This window comes from Chiloscyllium punctatum, chromosome 38 (assembly GCF_047496795.1).
Source record: "Chiloscyllium punctatum isolate Juve2018m chromosome 38, sChiPun1.3, whole genome shotgun sequence".
Taxonomy (NCBI): Eukaryota; Metazoa; Chordata; class Chondrichthyes; order Orectolobiformes; family Hemiscylliidae; genus Chiloscyllium; species Chiloscyllium punctatum.
In genome coordinates this window covers 64,157,451-64,176,473 of record NC_092776.1, presented here as the reverse complement: position 1 = coordinate 64,176,473, position 19,023 = coordinate 64,157,451, and the positions used below count along the sequence as shown (strand labels likewise).

Here is a 19,023-nt window from a genome sequence, read left to right as displayed (position 1 = left end):
GTCAGTCTTATATATGGATCCTGTAGTTTAATGTGAAGAATGGCTTTGTGCCATGTTTAGTTATTTTTCTGGAGTCTTCAGAGAGACCATTTTTCACATGGAAGATTTTCATTTTTCCTGTGAGGTCAGCAGCTGTTTAGGTTGCATCAACCTGGTCAGTTACAGGTAAGGCAAACACTTGCAGAGTGGAGAGAAGGAGGGAGACGGGTCACACTGTTATGTCTTTGTGGTCTGACTATGGGAAAATAATGTCATTTTTAACAGTTAGCTTGCTTTTGCCTGACCTCCGCTCACAAACTCATCAGTTATTGTCTTCAGTCCTCATTCCAAGTTCATTATTTACATTGATTAGAGTAGCGAGTTGATGGAACTCCCTCAGCCCAAGTCCAGAGTGATTTAAATTCAAAAGATTGAGCCATGTCCCCATGAGCATGGGGGCCCCTCATTTTAAGTCTTTAAATTGTTTCTTAATGTCCTTTGGCCTTGTTTACAGTATCTTTTCACATTTTAATCTTCCTTCCTTTCTGGTTGCATTACTGAGTTTTTTGCATCATGCTGTCAAGAGGCCCTCTGGTTGTCCAGCTAGGTTTAGTGCCATTGTTTCTGTACTGTGCAGTCAAGATCATTGTATTTTTATAAATAATCTTCTCTTTGGGTATTTAAGTCATTTTTAAAAATTTTCTTTGTAGTAGCAGAGGAACTGATGCAACCTTTTTAAAATAATTCTTTACTCTACAGTACTTCAGTACAGCGACAATAGTTGGGGAATTTGTCCTTCCACACGTATTGTAACTTTCTGCGAAGAAGCTTGGTTTCTTCATAGAAGCTTTCTTTTACTTGAGGTAGAAACGTACTGTGAAGCACAGTAGAGCGCACCTCCCCCACCCCCACCCCCCCCCCCCCCCCCCCCCCCACCCCCAATCTGATGATTCATTTTCTGCGGTTTCAGTTTCCCGCAGACCAAACATAATATGGGGGATGTTCCAGATCCAGAGACCAGGAGGCTCCAGGAAAGTACATTTCCCATTTAAATGAATGGGTGCAATCCTATCCATGATTTTGGGCTTCCACAGTAGGTCCTGGAACATTAACCCTGTGGGTTCAGAGGTACTACTATATTTCAATTTTCAGTCAAAAAGTTGTTTTCAAGAACCTAATATTGATATCTATGGGAAATCACACTTAAGTTGGCTTTCACTGCTAAAGTTTTAAATTTTGGGAACATAGTATCTGCATTTAAAAATTAACATTATGTCTGAATGTTCAAGAGGGGTTCAGATTTAGGCCATTCAAACTGATTAATCTGGTGGACCACTTCCACACCATATGACTTCTTCCTATGTAGTTTGCAAGGTGAAGTGATGTAAATGCTCAGCCATTTTGAACTGTATCATTTAGTCATTTAAAAAAATTTTCAGTCTTTTTAAAGGTTGTTCAGCTCATTTAAGTAAATAAAATCAAATTCAATATAAAACCTGGCCAATACCCCAAAGTGTAGGTATTTGCTTTTAGCAAAGTAAAATCACACATTCATTCTCAAAGATTCAACCAATCTTGAATCAGTGACTTTATTTTGTGGAGTTTACAATCAGTCTCCTACTGTTTTTGAGATTTTCAGCGTCACAATGATTATGGTATAAAAAGGGACCATTTCGCACATCGTGTCTTTCTAACTGAAAATATTTTTTCTCATATCACCGTTGCTATTTTTGCACATTGCTTTAAATCTACATCCTCTCATTCTTGTTCCTTTTAAAAGCGGAAACAGTTTACCCCACTCTACTCTATCCTGCTCTCCTGATTTTGAAAATCTCTATCTGATCTCCACTGAGCCTCTCTCTCCAGGAAGAATACTTCTAATTTCTTCAATCTAGCCTCACAACCAAAGTTTCTTATCCCTGGAGCCATTCTTGCACGTCCTTCTGAACTCTCCAATGTTTTCATATCCTCCCTATAATGTGGTATGCAGAAATGTACACAGTTAATGTCTAACAGGTATCATTTTTTGTTAATTCAAACCCAAGAGAGACAGCATTCACTGTTACTGTACTTTTTTTTTCCTGTGATGTCTGTAATCTTCAAGTGAAATGGTTTAAGTAGCAGGCTCCATTGGAATAACTTAGAGTCATACAGTCCTCCAACACAGAGACAGGCCCTTTGGTCCAAACTGGTCCATGCCCACCAAAATGTGCATCCATTCTAACCCCATTTTCCTGCACTTCTAAACCTTTCCTATCTATTTATTTGGCCAAATGCTTTTTAAATGTTGTTAATCCACACACCTCAACCACTTCCCATGGCAGCTCATTCATTTGCATACTATCCTCTATTTTAGAAAAATTGCCCCTCCATTTCATTTTTATTCTTTCCCCTCGGACCTTAAACTGATTCCCTATAGTCCTCGATACCCCTTTTCCCCAGGAAAAAGGCTGAGTGCATTCAGCCTATCCATGCCCCTCATGATTGTATATGCTTCTATAAGGCACCCCCTCCCTATCTCCTGTGCGCTAAAGAAAATGTCTTGGCTTGTCCAATCACTCCCTATAATCAGACCATTGAGTCCTGGCAACATCTTGGTAGATTTCTTCTTGGACTCCTTGTAGTTAAATAATCCTTCCCATAACAAGGTGACCAAAACTGAATACAATACTCTAAGTGCAGTCTCATCAATGTCCTACACAACTGCAACATAACTTCACAACTTCTATGCTCAGTGCCCTGACTGAAGGCCAAGGTGCCAAAAGCTGCCTTCACTGTCCTGTCTACCTGTGACTCCATTTTCAGAGGACTATACACCTGAACTCCAAGGTCCCTCTGTTCCACTGCACTCCTTAATATCCTACCATTCACCATAAAACTCCTACCTTGATTTGACCTTCCAAAGTGCAAGACCTCACACTTATCTATATTAAACTCCATTTGCCACTTCTTGACCCACTGCGCCAGCTGATCAAGATCCTGCTGCAATTTCTGATTATTTTGCTAACCTCCTTGAAAATTTCAGCCAAATTTGTTAGGCATGACCTCCCTGTAACAAAGACATGCTGACTACCCTTGATCAAACCTTGCCTCTCAAAATGGCAATTCATTTTTTCCTTAAAAGTTTTCTCTAATAGTTTCTTGCATAATAGTTTTCTAATTTTCTTGACAACACCTCTTTGTGCACACACTCAAACAGGCAAAGAGGAAATAATGTTCTGGGCAGAGGACAAACTAAGAAAGCAATTCATTGGTATCTGCTCACAATTTCGAGGCCACCAGTGATTTTCCTTTTTTTTTCAATTTTTCTTGTGGAGCTAAGAGTTGAATTTTAAAGCACTATATCATAGAGTCATAGAGTCCTCCAACACAGAGACAGGCCCTTTGGTCCAAACTGTGTTTTAAAAGGGGATAAAGCAAATGTAGATGTTTGCTGTTGGTGACTGGCCTGCAAGATAATACAACTTAATTCCTAACCTAAGAAACACTTTGGCACCCAGTGGTGCCATGCGCAGGTTTAGCAGCTACTTAGATGTTGATTTGATTTTTCCATGCAGAATCTGTGCTACCCAGCCAACCACACAAAATATTGGTTCTTCTTTTTTCAAAAAAAAGACTGGTTTTAGCAGGTGCAGTGTGATTTTGGAAGCTTCAGGACAAGCTCCTATTTTTTTACTTTGTTTTTCATCCAGTTAAAGAATTGTTAAATGTTCTGAGAAAAGGATCCCAGTACGTAAGAAGTGAGAAAATATATCAATAAGTCTAATAAAAGTGTTTAACTAGTTTGACTTTAAAATTAGACTTACTGTTACATCCCAGTGAACAGCTTATTAGCCAAGGATAGTAATGTTTGTTATCCATCATTTGAAAAAGTTTAATTGAACTAGCAAATTACAATTCTTCTTAATTTATCCCTTAATTGTCTGTCTGAGAGAGTGTAGAAGTTATGTTCCAAGAAGATTGGTTTTAAGTCATAGAATTTAATCAGATGACATTTTCAAGCCAAAGTTATAGTATTAAGAATAAATTGTTAAGTTATAAACTTTGTGTCCAAGATCTGCTGTTATTGGTAAAGTCTGGCTTGGAACAATTGGACAACTTTTGAGTCATTGAATATTTTAGTTTTACGATGTTTGAATCCAGTGTTAGGGAGGCTGATTTGATTTTGCTTGTTACCCTGCATCGTAACTACAGAAAACTGTTCTTGTGCTGATCAGAAGGCTGCTTCTTGAACTTCCTTTTCTGGATGTTTCCCTGGTTTTCAGGAGACACAGGTTGACTGCTTCACACTTATAAAAGGTGTCTTATTTATTAATTGAAATGTATGACTTACAGAAACTACTGGAAGACAAATAAATTGGTTTTCTTCAGGCTTAAGATAGCTTTCATTGCGGCGAATACAAGGTCTAATGAGTTCTCTATCATGATCACAACCCCAAGTAGCTCAGTGACCTGAAAGCCCAATTACATAGTTGTTGGTAAGCAGAAGGCCTCCATCATCAATAACTGGCCACTAGTCCACAGTCCAATTAGCTAGCTTGCCAACCAAAGCTCCATTTGTCAATTGCACAACCAAGTGTATATACTGTTTACAATGAGTATCCGATGACTTACTTTCAAAACATGTGATCATACCTGAACAATATTTTGTTTTAAAAGTTATTTTCTCATTTCAGTCCACAATTAAAAAGATAAGCAAGACAGCCCTTACTCATGTCACTAAACTAATTTTTGATCCACTCATCAAGTCCCCTTTATCGCACAGTCTTTTACTTTTCTGACCAGTCTGCAATGTGTCTTGTCAAATGCCTTACAAAAACCTATGTAGACAATACTAACTTCACTATCCTCAGCAATCCTCCTTGTTACTTACTCAAAACTCTCTTAGCAAAACCATGCTGACTAATACTGTTTAATTAGTGTCTTTCTAAGTGACAGTTATCCTGTCCCTCAGCATTGATTCCAATAGTTTGCCACCTTTGAGATGAATGACCATTTTGTAATTATTTCACACCCTCTTAAACAATCATACAATACTAATAGACCTCCAATCCTCTGGTGTCTCATCTATAATTAGTGAGGATTCGAAAATGACCCTCCAAAATATGTTAGTTCCTCCCTGGCTTTCTTTCGTAACCTTGACATAATCCATCTAGCCTTGATGATTTATTCGACTTCAAGGGTGTCATTACTGCCACAGTTCCTCTCACTTAATGTTCATTTTATCTAATATTTCACACACTCCTTGAACTGTATCATCCCATGCTTAGTAAGACCCTGCCCCACATATTTTGCATCAAGTGTACTTATACTAGGTTGTGCTTGATTTTAGATTAGATTCCCTACAGTATGGAAACAGGCACTTCAGCCCAACAAGTCCACAATGGCCCTCCAAAGATTAACCCACCCAGATTCATTCCTCTACCCCATATTTACCCCTAGCACCTAACATTCTGGGCAATTTAGCATGGCAAATTCACTTGACCTGCACATTTTTGGATTGTGGGAGGAAACCAGAGCACCCAGAGGAAACCCATGCAGACATGGGAGGATGTGTAAACCACACAGACAATTGCCCAAGGCAGAAATTGAACCCGGGTCCCTGGCACTGTGAGGCAGCAGTGCTAACCACTAGACAACCGTGCTGCCAATGTTTCTGTTTTCCTGATTTGCTTTATTTTAGTTTCATCTCTCTGCTTTCTATATTCTTCTAGGTTTTCATCAAAACATGGAAAATAGGAGCCGGAGGAGGCCATTTGCCCCTTCAAGCATGCTCCACCATTTAATATGGCGATGGCTGAGCATCCAACTGAATACCCTGTCCCTGCTTTCTCCCCATATCCTTTGATTCCTTTAGTCCTAGATGATATCTAACCCCTTCTTGAAAACATCCGATGTTTTGCTTTCTGTGGCAGAGAATCCCACATTCTTGCAAATCTGTGAAGAAATCTCCTCACCTTAGTCCTAAATGTCTAGTTCTGGACTTCCTGGATATCAGGAATGCATGCCATCCTTATGTTTAACCTGTCTAGTTTTATTAGAATTTTATAAGTTTCTATGAGATCCTGCCTTATTCTTCTAACTGTCAGTGAACATAATCCAAACCAATCCAGTGTCACTTCAAATGTCAGTTACGCCATCCAAGGTATCAGTCTAGTAAACCTTTGTTGTACTGTCTTCATAGCCAGGATATCTTTCTTCAGACCAATACTTGTGGTCTGTACAATTGCAGAAAGACGTGCTCCTGTACTCAAATTCTTTAGCTATGAAGGCTGACATAGCATTTGTTGCCTTCATTGCCTGTTGCATGCTGACTTTAAGTGACTGGTATGCAAAATAGACAGGGCTCATTACAGTTTACCCTTTCCCAATTTATCACCTTTCAAATAATCTGCATTCCTGTTTTTGTTTCTCAATTGGATAATCATAATACTTAATCTGCAATGCATTTGCCCACTCACCCAACGTGTCCAAATCTCACTGAGGCGTAGAATCACAGAATTCGACAATATAGAAGGAGATCTCCATGTCTGTACTGGCTCCCAAAAGAGCTACCCAGCTGGTCCCACTTCCAGCCCTATCTCTGTAGGCCTGTAATTTCATCCCTTTCAAATATATATCCAGTTCTTTAGAAATCTCCTATGGAACCTGCCCTCACCGCTCTTCTAGACACATTCCAAATCTTAACTTTGAGTAAAGTTTCTCCTTATCTCATTCCTGGCTTTCTCGCTGACAGTTTTGAAATTATGACCACTCATTGCTGACATACCAACTAGTGGTAACAGATTATCCTCACTTACCCTATCAAAATTGTTCATAATTGTGAAATACCTCAGTAAGGTCACTCTTTCAGCTCCAAGGAGAACAAACTCAATCTCTTTAATCTTTCCTCGTATCTAAAATGCATCTTCATTCCTGTATCATTCTAGTACATCTCCTTTGAACCCTCTCCAAGGATTTAATATGCTTTCTTAAATAAAATGGCCCAAACTGAACACAATACTCCAAATATGATTTGACCAATGATTTGTACAGGTATGGCATCACTTCCTTGTTTGTTATTTTTATTCATTCACGAGATGAGGGCATCGCTGACTAGGCAGCAATTATTGCCAATTCCTAATTGCCCAGAGGGCAGATAAGAGTCAACCACACTGCTGTGGATCTGGAGTCACATGTAGGGCAGACCAGATCAGGGTGGCGGTTTCCTTCCCTGAAGGACATTAGTGATCCAGATGGGTTTTTCCAACAATCAACAATGGATTCATGATCATAAGAAATATGTGTGTGAACCCTTTTTCCCTCCGCTCTTGTACTCCCCTCAAAGTTGTGCCATTGAACCTGTATTGTGTCTCCTTGTTTCTTCTATCAAAATGCATTATCTCATATTTCTCTGCATTGAATTTTATCTGCTGGGTGTCTGCTCATTTGGCCAATTTGTCAATGCTTCCCCATTCTGACTTTTTCCACTTGGCTTGCTTCATTAACGGCATCTCTGCATCCTCCTCACAGTTCACCCTCCCACTCAGCTTTGTGCCACCTGACAACTTGAAGATATTACATTCAGTTCCTTCATCTAAATCATTAATATATATTGACAGTAGCTGGGGTCCAAGCACCGGTTCCTGTAATCCACCAATAGTCACTGCCTGTCACTCAGGAAGAGGCCCAGTTATTTCTATTCTTTGTTTCCTGTCTGCTACCAGTTCTCCACGTCAGTACACTACCCTGAATTCATTGTTTTTTTCATTTTACATGCTAACCTTATCAAAAATCCTGAAAGCCTAAGTAAACCACATACACTGGCTGTTTCTTACCAACTCTACTAGTTACATCCTCACAAAATTCCAAAAGATTTGTCAAAAGTGTGATTTTCTTTTCTTAAATCCATGTCGATTCTGTCCAATCATGTCACTGTTTTCCAGGTTCTCTACTTATAAATCTTTTATAATGGACTCTAGGGTTTTCCCCTCCCGATGCCAGACTAACTGGTCTGTATTTCCTGATTTTACTCAACCTTCTTTATTAGTGGGGTTTTGTTAGCTCCCCTGTGATCCAAAGGAACTGTTCCAGACTCTCTTAGAATCGTGAAAGATGAATATCAAAACATCCACTATTTTGAGGGACAATTTGAAAATTTCTACAGTATTAACTTGTTCATAACTGTTGCAGGCTTTCTTTTAACTTTTATCTTTCTCGATAACCTGAGAGCTCTAAATTACGCAGCACTACCCTTTTTCTTTATGGAGACATATCCACATGGTGCTTTGCATTGCCTTCCACTGAGTCATTCTGTTTCATTTTTCAAAAACCTCTTCTGGTCGGTTTCAGAGAACCTCCCACTTGGAGCAATAAATTGATCCAAAGCACTGAAGTTGCTGGGTTAATTTGGTGAATCACTGGGTGGAAAACAAGACGAATCCCAGCCCTTTATCTTAGTCAAGAAACCATTCAGCAGTTTGATCTGACCAATCTCTTTAGGGTATGGTGGCACCATTCCAAAGCCCCTTGTGCCTGTTGGTGATATGCTGAAGACTTTAGCTGTCTCATGTAGGGAGTCCATATTGTGTGAGGAATTGAGTTATCCATTCAACCATTAACTGATTCCGATTGTTCTGGGGGAAATAGAGTCATAGAGATGTACAGCACGGAAACAGACCTCTCGGTTCAACTTGTCCATACCGACCAGATATCCTAAATTAATCTAGTCCCCTTTGTCAGCAGTTGGCCCATATCCCTCTAAACACTTCCCATTCATATCCAGATGGAGTTTTAAAATGTTGTAATTGTACCAGCCTCCTCCCCTTCTTCTGGCAGCTCATTTCAAACGCACACCACCCTCTTCATGAAAACGTTGCCTTTACGTCCCTTACAAATTTTTCCCCCCTCATCCTAAACCTACACCTTCTAGTTCTGGACTCCCCCACTCTAGGGAAAAGACCTTGTCTACGTAACCTATCCATGTCCATATTTTTATAAACCTCTATTTGATCATCCCTCAGCCTCCAACACTTCAGGGAAAACAGCCCCAGCCTATTCAGCCTCTCTCTGTAGCTCAAACCCTCCAACCCTGGCAACATTCTTGTAAATTTTTTTCTGAACCCTTTCAAGTTTCACAACATCCTTCCTATAGAAGGGTGTTGCGCACACTATTCCAAAAGTAGCCTAACCAGTGTCATCTTGGAATCTATGGGTAGAAGATACTGATGAGCCCTTTTTATCTCGGTAGGAGTCCAATACAATACTCCGCTGATCAGTTCCCCAAAAGCTGGTATTGGAATTACTGGAGCAGGTTTTCTTGTAGGTTGAGATTTCCTCACAGGCTGCCACTGATTTTATATTCTATCATAACCTTTAGGAGATGGACCCCCAAGCCATTCAAGCTTAGCAGACTGGACCTTTTGGGTACCAACAAGGTCAGCCATTGGAAATCTCAATGTTATTGCAGTTTAAAAATGTGCTTGTTGATTTGTCTAAAAATACCCATACTTTTCTTAAATCCGGTGTTTATTCTTTCTGGCTGCTGGTTAAGTATTTTGTGGTGAATTGTAGAGCTGGTGAGCTATTCACTTACTTTGTGGGGTTTGGATGTGGTTGCTCTTGCAGTCCTAAGCACTGCTTTAATACCCTAAATCTACTAAAAAGAAATTGGTTTCAAACATAGTGAAATCAGCATGATGGCTACCTTGGATGGGGGCATAAATGGGGATAGAGAGACAGTCTAGATTTGTATTACAAAGAGAGCTATGAACTGTATGGGTTGAAATGGCCTCTAAGGAATAATAATCATTGAAGGTGGAGAAAAATACTTGCTAGTTAGCATGGCAAAGCTACCACTTGAGATGGAAAATGATTTGCAGCAGTAAGGGAGATACTAGAATAAATTAAGCTGTCGGACGAGGGAAGAGAGCAGGAGCACTCAGCCCATGAACAAGTCTATATAGAGTCTTCAGGGACACCTTTCCCCTGTCAACTTTAGTGTGATGTATGAGGTGCCTATGTTTCACTAAGAAGGTTCACATTGAAATCTCAATTTCTACAGCCACAGGTGAAAAAAGATTGCAGTGTAAAGGTGACTTGCTTTAAATCTTCCAAAAGAAATAGGAGTGGAGGAAACTATACAAACCTCAGATCTACCTTGCTTTTTATTAAGATCATAGTTAACTTTCAATTTCAGTCGACTTTCCTGCCCAATCCCATACAGTTGATTCAATTAGATTCCAAGAATTTGTTTATCTCAGCCTTGAATATGCTAAATTAGTGGTTTAAAACAATTCCAAACTTCACATCTTTTGAGTGAAGTAAAGTATTCTCTGCTGAATTGAATGACTGATTCCTTATCCTGAAGGTATACTGCCTAGTTTTAGACTGTTCAGCCTGGGGAACAGTCTCTCAGTACCTTACTTCGAAGAGATCACTTCTCAGCCTTCTGAACTCTGCAAGGCACAGGCCAGGTCCACTTGATCCCTCTTGTGGGATGACCCTTTCAACCCAAACTTCTATGCGACTAATGAATTTTAGGCTTCAATGTGAGATTGCTGGTAACATCTCTCAATTTGTAGCTCATAGATGAGTTAGCAGAGTGGCATGTGGCTCAGTGGTTAGCACTGCTGCCTCACATCACCAGGGACCCAGGTTTGATTCCAGCCTCAGGCAACTGTCTGTGTGGGTTTCCTCCACGTGCTCCGGTTTCCTCCCACAATCCAAAGATGGTAACTGGTACATAAACTGCCCATGCTAAATTGCCCATAGTGTTCAGGATTGTGTAGGTTAGTGCATTAGTCAGGGGTAAATATAGGATAAGGGAATGGGTTTGGGTGAAATACTCTTCAGAGGGTCAGTGTGGAGTTGTTGGGCCAAAGGACCTGCTTCCACACTAGGAATTCTAATTCTTAGGGAGGTCACTGAGGCATTGTGCCAAGACAAATATCTCTAACTATAGAGTAGTATGTGATTGCACTCCTTTTGCCTTCTATGCTTTGTTTGATTCTACCATTTTCATTAACAGAATAGGATTCTACTCCATTAGTTTACAGTTGGTTTTGGCAACTGTCATAATGTCTTTATTCTGTTAGAAAATCAGGCTTATTTCTTTCTGAAGTGGATTATGACTTTGGTCAGAAACTTGCATACATCAGCATACCAGAAATGCAGTGCAAGTCCTGTTAACGTTTTTTAAAAAAATGAAAAAGCACACAATTGGTATTTATATTGTTACAAATGACATTTATATTGTTAGAACTGCTGAGTGGGTAGCTAGAGTAGTCATATTTGATTTGTCCAGTATATGTTTTATACATCATTCCATTTTAAGTGTGCAGCCCTTATCACACTTACCATATAGTTAATGAAAAGGAGAAAGAAAGATGGCAACTTTGGAGGCTCTACATGCTGTTGCTGTACAAAGCCAACTTTATCAGGGGTGCTTTCACGTAACTTAGATGCATCTCACTGTACATAATATTCTTCAAATGTTTTTAGGTTTCTTTTTCAGTATCTATAGGTGGGTCTTTTCAAAATTTGTTCTGTCTTTCATTTGACTCCAGATATGCAAAACATTAAATTATTAACTTCATAACAAGCAAATCACTTTTATGTGTTCCTCCAGTGCCTCTTGTTTTATTTCCCTATCTTGGATCTTCAGCAAGGTGCTCCCAACTGGCTGAAATCTGCTGAACTCTAATTGAGGGATCTTCAAATATTCCTCAAGGATAACATAGAACAGATAGTATCATTTGACTCCAGCCATATGAGCTTTCTGGATAGGAAGTAAACGAAGATACTGGTGGGGCAGCAGACAAAAGACATTAAGTTTTTCCAAAATACTGGTACTACTTAACTGGGGCACTGCAATAATAATCCTGTTGATTTTATAAAGAACAGATGCCTCGAGTCCCTTCTCAGTTATGTCATTAAACAGTAATGGCTTCCATTACAATAATTTATTATAGTGAAAGCTGTAAGATATGTTGCAAATATTCCAGTACTACAGCTGTATTGACCATGGTGATAAACCATCCACCATGGATTCCAATCTCCTTAAGTTAATGATTCAGACCTAAATGAAGGAGGCATATTCGAGATGTTCACAGATGACATGAAAGTTGATAGGTTTGCAAATAGTGAAGAGGATAGCCATAAACAGCAGGTGGAAATCAGTGGACTTATCAGGTGTGTCAAAACAGTAGCAAATGGAATTCAACCAAGAAAATTGAGTGGTATGTGAGGTACCAGTTAGGCCCAAGAGTGGAGTACTGCTTGCAGTTCTGGTTACCACATTATAGAAGAATGTGATTGCACTAGAGGGTGTGCAGAGAATGTTTAACAGGATGCTGACTCAGCTGGAAGGTCTGAGCTAAGAAGAAAGATTGGACATGCTGACATTGTTTTCTTTGGACCAGTAAAGGTTGGGAGGTGACCTAAGAGATTGTGTGAGGTTGAGGGGCATAGCAAGACTTTTTTTTCCATTAGTAGAGAGGTCAATAACAAGAAGGCATAGATTTAAGATGAGGTAGAAAGCTAAAAGGGGAAATGGTGGCTGTCTGGTTAGCACTGCTGTCTCACTGCATCAGGGACCCATGTTCAATTTCACCCTGGAGCAACTGTCTATGTGGAGTTTGCACATTCTCCCCGTGTCTGCGTGGGTTTCCTCCAGGTGCACCGGTTTCCTCCCACAGTCCAGGGAACTGGCCATGCTAAATTGCCCATAAGGTTAGGTGCATTAGTCAGAGGGTCTGTGTGGACTTGTTGGGCCAAACGGCCTGTTTCCACACTGTAGGGAATCTAATCTAATCTAATCTTTCGTTTCCATCCACAGGATGAAGATCTAGACCCCTCCAAAGGGGCCTCTTGGTTCGAGATCAGTCAAAAGAATCAATAGGAGTATAGTGTGTTTAAAGCAAGGTTACCAGTTTAATAAATAAAGGCAGCCTAGCGTGGATTTGTCCAGCAACACAGAGGTTAAAAGTTTGTGTTCCGTGGAGAAATGGCACAATTACATTAGAAAATTACACATTATTTATATTTTTTTTAAGAGATAGTATAGCCTTAATTACAAGAAAAGTTGAATCACATATAACAAGGTGACATGATTTACAGCAGGTTAATCCAATAATGTTCCCCAGGAAAAGGTTTCTTAATTACAAGAAAAGTCCAATCAGCTGTAATATGGTGACACGATTGACAACAGGCTAATCCAATGGTATTTCTTGGAAAATAAATCTTATTTACGTAAATTATTTAAATATCTTTTTAGATCCTCATCCAAAGATGTGCAAGCTAGGTGGATTTGCCATGCTGAATTGCCAATGGTTAGGTATATTATCAGTGAAAAAATGTAGGGTTACAGGACAAGGCTGGAGAGGGGAGTCTGGCTGGGATGCTGTTAGAGGCTCACTGTGTACTCAATGGGCCAAAGAGGCTGTTTCCACACTGTAGGGATTCTATGATTTTAAGTCGACTGAGTTTTTAGTTTCAACCTATGAAATTCAAAAACACACTCTTTTTCCCGTACTTCTTTCTCCCTTTCTTCTCTCTTTCCCTTTCTTCTGTTAGAGCCTTCCTTTCCTTTCTGTTCTTTTCCACTGCCTTTTAATCATAATTCAAACTGTCATTTTCTTTTCTTGTTCAGCTGCTTCATTTCCAAAGATTTCAATGGTATTCCTGGCATAAATACTGCACAACACAGGCAACCCTAACTCCAGCTTGTTTGTTAATTCCAAAAGCTTTGCCTTGCCTACTTTCTGTAAAACTCCTGAAGTGACTTCGTCCACTGCCAGGAAATTCTTAGTGACTGAAAGAACCAATACTACAGAAGGCACAGTCAAAACGTGTGGCACTGGAAAAGCACAGCAGGTCAGACAGCATCCGAAGAGTCAGAGTCGACATTTCGGGCATAGGCCCTTCAATAGGAATGTTGGGGGTTGGGGAGCTGAGAAATAAATAACAGGGTGGGGAAAGGTAGCTGGGAAGGCAATAGGTAGATGCAATTGGAGTGAGAGTGGTAGGTCGGAGGGGAGGGTGGTGCAGATAGATGGGAAGGAAGATAGCAGATAGATGAGGTGTTCGGATATGCAGGAAAATCTCTTGACAGATGTGAAAAGATCCTTTGGGGTCTTGGACAGAGGTGAGGGGGGAGGTGGGAGTTCAGGTTTTCTACCTCTTGCGGTGGCGAGTGAAGGTGCTGGGTGTGGAGGGTGAGTTAGGCATGGACCAAACAAGAGTCACGCATGGAATGGTCTCTGTGGAATGCAAATAGGGGTGGGGAGGGAAATATAGCTCTGCTGGTGGGGTCTAATTGTAGTTGGTGGAAATGGTGGAGGATAATGTACTGTATATGGAGATTAGTGGGTTGGAAGCTGAAGACCAGGGGGAATTCTATCCATGTGGTTAGAGGTGTGTTGTCCAAGAACAGAGGTGCAGGAAGTGGAGGGCATTGTTAATCATGTGGAAGGGGAAATTGCAGTCCTTGAAATAGAATCTCCTCCACTTCCTGCACCTCTGCCCTTGAACCCCACCCCACCAACCGCAAAAAGGATAGAACCCCCTCACCCCGGCCATCACCTTCCATCCCAATAATCTCAGCATACAGCGCATTATCCTCTGCCATTTTGGTTGCAGTCTTCCTAAGGGGAACATTAGGTATTTTCTTCCAGCTTGCGCTGGAAGGTATGTTTTTGGGCCCTTGGATACAGAGGAGGTAAAAGCGTTACACGTTTGGTAGTTGCAGGGGAAGGTGCCATGGGACTGTGGGTGGGTGTTGGGAATGAAGGAAGAGTGGGCCAAGGTGTCATGAAGGAAACTGGCCCTGCAGAAGGTGCACAAGGAAGAGGAGGGGAATGTGTCTGCTGGTCACATCCTGCTGGAGGTGGTAGAAATGGCAGCTGGATGTGGATGTTGGTGGGATGATAGGTAATGACAAGGGGGACTCTATTGCTGTTGCAGGAGGGAAGAGAAGGGGTGAGGACAGATGTGCGGCAGATGAATCAGACCAGTTGACAACGGTGCTGGGAAATGCCTGGTTGAGGAAGAAGGTAGACATTCGGAGGCTCTCTTGTTGAGGTTTGCCTCATCAAAACATATGTGATGAAGGAATTGGGAGAATGGAATGGAGTTTTTACAGGAAACAGGGTACGGGGATGTATTTTCCAGGTAGCTGTGGAAGTCGGGTTTATAGTGGATATTGGTGGCAGAAATGGAAATAGATGTCAAGGAAGGGAAGGGAAGGGAGGAGTCAAAGGTAGACCAGGTAAAAGTGAGGGTGGGGTGGAAATTGGAAGCAAAATCGATTAACTTTTCCAATTCCAGCCAAGAGAGGGAAGCAGCATTTATGATATCATCGATACATTAAAGAAAGAGTTGTGGGTGGGGTCCAGAATAGGACTGGAACAAGGAATGTTCCATGTAACCCATGAAGAGACAGGCATAACTGAGGCCAATGGCCACCCCTCTGACCTGGAGAAAATAAAAGTTAAAAGAGAAGTTATTGAGGGTGAGGCCAAGCTCAGCCAAGTGGGAGAGAGTGATGGTGAGTGGGGATGATTCTGACCTTTATTTCAGGAAGAAGCGGAGAGCCCTGAGACCATCCTGGTGGAGGATGGATGTGTAAAGGGATTGCACATCGCTGGTAAAGAGGAGGCGGCTGGAGCCTGCAAACTGGAAACTCCAAAACTGGCGTAAAGTGTCAGAGGAATTACGGGTGTACGTTGGCAGGGACTGGACCACAGGAGAAAAGATTCAATCAAGGTAGAAAGAGAAGGGTTATGTGGGGTAGGAGCAGACTGAAACAATGGGCAGTGCTGTTTTTGGATTTTTGGAAGGAGGTAGAAGCAATCTGTGTGGGACTGGTGGACGATCAGCTTGGAGGCAGTGTGGGAAGAGGTCACCGGATGAAATGAGCCCCGTGACCGTGGTTGACATAATGGCCTTATGTCATCATGGGCTCATGATCCAGAGGTATCTGTACAATAGCACCAGCCTTATCCCAACTATAGAGTCAAAGAGATGTACAGAATGGATATAGACCCTTCTATCCAACTTGTCCAGGCTGACCAGATATCCTAAATTAATCTAGTCCCAGATTAATTAATCCCTCCAAACCCTTCCTAATCATATACCTATCCAGCTACCTTTTAAATGTAATTGTACCAGCTCCACTATTTCCTCTGACATCTCTTTCATATACCCTGTGAAAAAGTTGTCTTTAGGTCCCTTTTAAATCTTTCCCCTCTCGCCCAAAACCTATCCCCCCTCATCCTGGACTTGTGGAACATCTTCGTGTGGCTTCAACTTGCCACAAGGCTGAGAGCGCCAATGATGCGATGTTGTCTCATTTCCTTTCATAATGTGTACTGTCTCATTAACTCGGTCAGACTGACATCCTTCCACTGAACAATAGGGAGATGGTGCCTGCAATTCTATGGGAAATCGGACAGTACCTCTGCAGGGCAGACATGAAGAACCGGATGATCTAATCATGCTTCTCTTCCTCATGGATTGATAGAATCTAATTGTTCTGATTTCGAGATGTCCCAGCGACAGATGCCAAGCAGGATCGAATTGCCATCAGCCTTTTACAAAAATTATGGGACAACATTTGATTAGACAGATAGTAAAAATAATTTATTCTGATGGATAAGCACAATTTGGAACAATCTGTACCATTGCTTCCAATGGTCCACCCCTTTCCTCAACCCTAATATCTGACCAATTTCCACAATATAATAAAACAAAGAACTACGGGTGCTGAAGATCTGATTGAAAACAGAAAACTTCTGGAGAAACTCAGTAAGTAGGTCTGGTAGCATCTGTGGAGAGGGAAATGGTTAACGTTTCAAATCCAGTGACTGTTTTTTCGAACTAATCACCTGGTGCCCACTTTCCACATTGTAATCATTCACCGTTATTAACCAGTTGTGTATTTGCAAGTGCATTTGCACAAAGCCAACTTTACCTTCTAAAGTTGTAACAATCAGGAATACACTGACTTTTGAATTGTTTCTGGAACGACCTCAGAATCTCCAATGAATTTGGCAGAAGCCTGCCCGCGCGGTTACTATGGTTCCGGATGATTGACAGCGACTGGCCGCGCCCTCACGGTTGCTAGGCAGCAGCGTTCAGGCCGGAGAAGGGAACGTGAAACGGGATCGTGGAGACGAGAAGGTCCACCATGTCGGTGCAGTTGGCCCGGAGCTCACTGGCAATGGTTCTGGGGCTTCGGGAAGCGGCCTCGAGGCCGGACCTGAGCGGGCAGCAGTTGCTGACACAGTTGAAGGCGGAGAACCGGCGCAACGTGTGGGATGGGCGGCTGGTTCAGGCCGTATCCGGCCTCCTGCTCCTCGGCTGCCTGGACAGCTCAGTCTTGCTCCTCGGTGGCAGCGCCTCACACCTACAGGTCCTGAGGGAAGCTTGGAGCCGGAGAGCACTGAGGGCACCCCGAGGATTCCGCATCAAAGCCATGGGTGAGTGTCTGGAGAGAGAGACTTGGGTACAGTGAGAAGTACAATGATGAGAGGGGGGGGTGTTGGGGAGAAGGGATGGGAGGGGGAGAGGGAAAAAAGGGTAGGCTAAGGGGAGTGGGTGGAGGAAAGGGGGAGATTGAGAACGGGGAGGGGGAACGAGGGAGAGGGAAGGACGAGAGGGATGAAGAAGGAGGAGAAGAGGAACAAAGCAAGGGGGCAAGACGGGAGGACGTGGGATAAGTGAGAGAGAGGGAGGTGGAGGAGGAGAGAAGAGATGGGGGAAAAGGAGAGCTGGGGGGGTAAGGGGAGAGGGGGGTGACGGGAGGGGGAGAGGGGGGTGACGGGAGGGAGAGGGGGGTGACGGGAGGGGGGGGGAGAGGGGGGTGACGGGAGGGAGAGGGGGGTGACGGGAGGGGGGGGAGAGGGGGGTGACGGAGGGGGGGGAGAGGGGGGTGACGGGAGGGGGGGGAGAGGGGGGTGACGGGAGGGGGGGAGAGGGGGGTGACGGGAGGGGGAGGGGGAAGAGGGGGGTGACGGGAGGGGGAGGGGGTGGAGAGGGGGGTGACGGGAGGGGGAGGGGGTGACGGGAGGGGGAGGGGGTGGAGAGGGGGGTGACGGGAGGGGGAGGGGGTGGAGAGGGGGGTGACGGGAGGGGGAGGGGGTGGAGAGGGGGGTGACGGGAGGGGGAGGGGGTGGAGAGGGGGGTGACGGGAGGGGGAGGGGGTGGAGAGGGGGGTGACGGGAGGGGGAGGGGGTGGAGAGGGGGGTGACGGGAGGGGGAGGGGGTGGAGAGGGGGGGTGACGGGAGGGGGAGGGGGTGGAGAGGGGGGTGACGGGAGGGGGAGGGGGTGGAGAGGGGGGTGACGGGAGGGGGAGGGGGTGGAGAGGGGGGTGACGGGAGGGGGAGGGGGTGGAGAGGGGGGTGACGGGAGGGGGAGGGGGTGGAGAGGGGGGTGACGGGAGGGGGAGGGGGTGGAGAGGGGGGTGACGGGAGGGGGAGGGGGTGGAGAGGGGGGTGACGGGAGGGGGAGGGGGTGGAGAGGGGGGTGACGGGAGGGGGAGGGGGTGGAGAGGGGGGTGACGGGAGGGGGAGGGGGTGGAGAGGGGGGTGACGGGAGGGGGAGGGGGTGGAGAGGGGGGTGACGGGAGGGGGAGGGGGTGGAGGGGGGGGTGACGGGAGGGGGAGGGGGTGGAGGGGGGGGTGACGGGAGGGGGTGGAGAGGGGGGTGACGGGAGGGGGAGGGGGTGGAGGGGGGGGGTGACGGGAGGGGGAGGGGGTGAGGAGGGGGTGGAGAGGGGGTGGAGAGGGGGGTGACGGGAGGAGAGGGGGGTGACGGGAGGAGAGGGGGGTGACGGGAGGGGGAGGGGGTGGAGAGGGGGGTGACGGGAGGGGGAGGGGGTGGAGAGGGGGGTGACGGGAGGGGGAGGGGGTGGAGAGGGGGGTGACGGGAGGGGGAGGGGGTGGAGAGGGGGGTGACGGGAGGGGGAGGGGGTGGAGAGGGGGGTGACGGGAGGGGGTGGAGAGGGGGTGACGGGAGGGGGAGGGGGTGGAGAGGGGGGTGACGGGAGGGGAGGGGGTGGAGGG

The 19,023-nt window shown here is 44.3% G+C and overlaps 1 protein-coding gene across 2 annotated transcripts in view; it reads left to right on the top strand.

The window, feature by feature from the left end:
• The first annotated feature begins 921 nt into the window (after positions 1–921).
• The window catches only part of stox1 (storkhead box 1), a 57,383-nt gene continuing 39,281 nt past the window's right edge, over positions 922–19,023 (top strand). For both annotated transcript variants that reach the window (XM_072558026.1, XM_072558025.1), the window contains exons 1-2: positions 922–9,395; positions 12,797–17,438. In XM_072558026.1, coding sequence (XP_072414127.1) covers positions 17,147–17,438 — 292 coding nt within the window. In that variant the 5' untranslated portion in view covers positions 922–9,395; positions 12,797–17,146. The remainder of the gene's footprint in view (positions 9,396–12,796; positions 17,439–19,023) is intronic.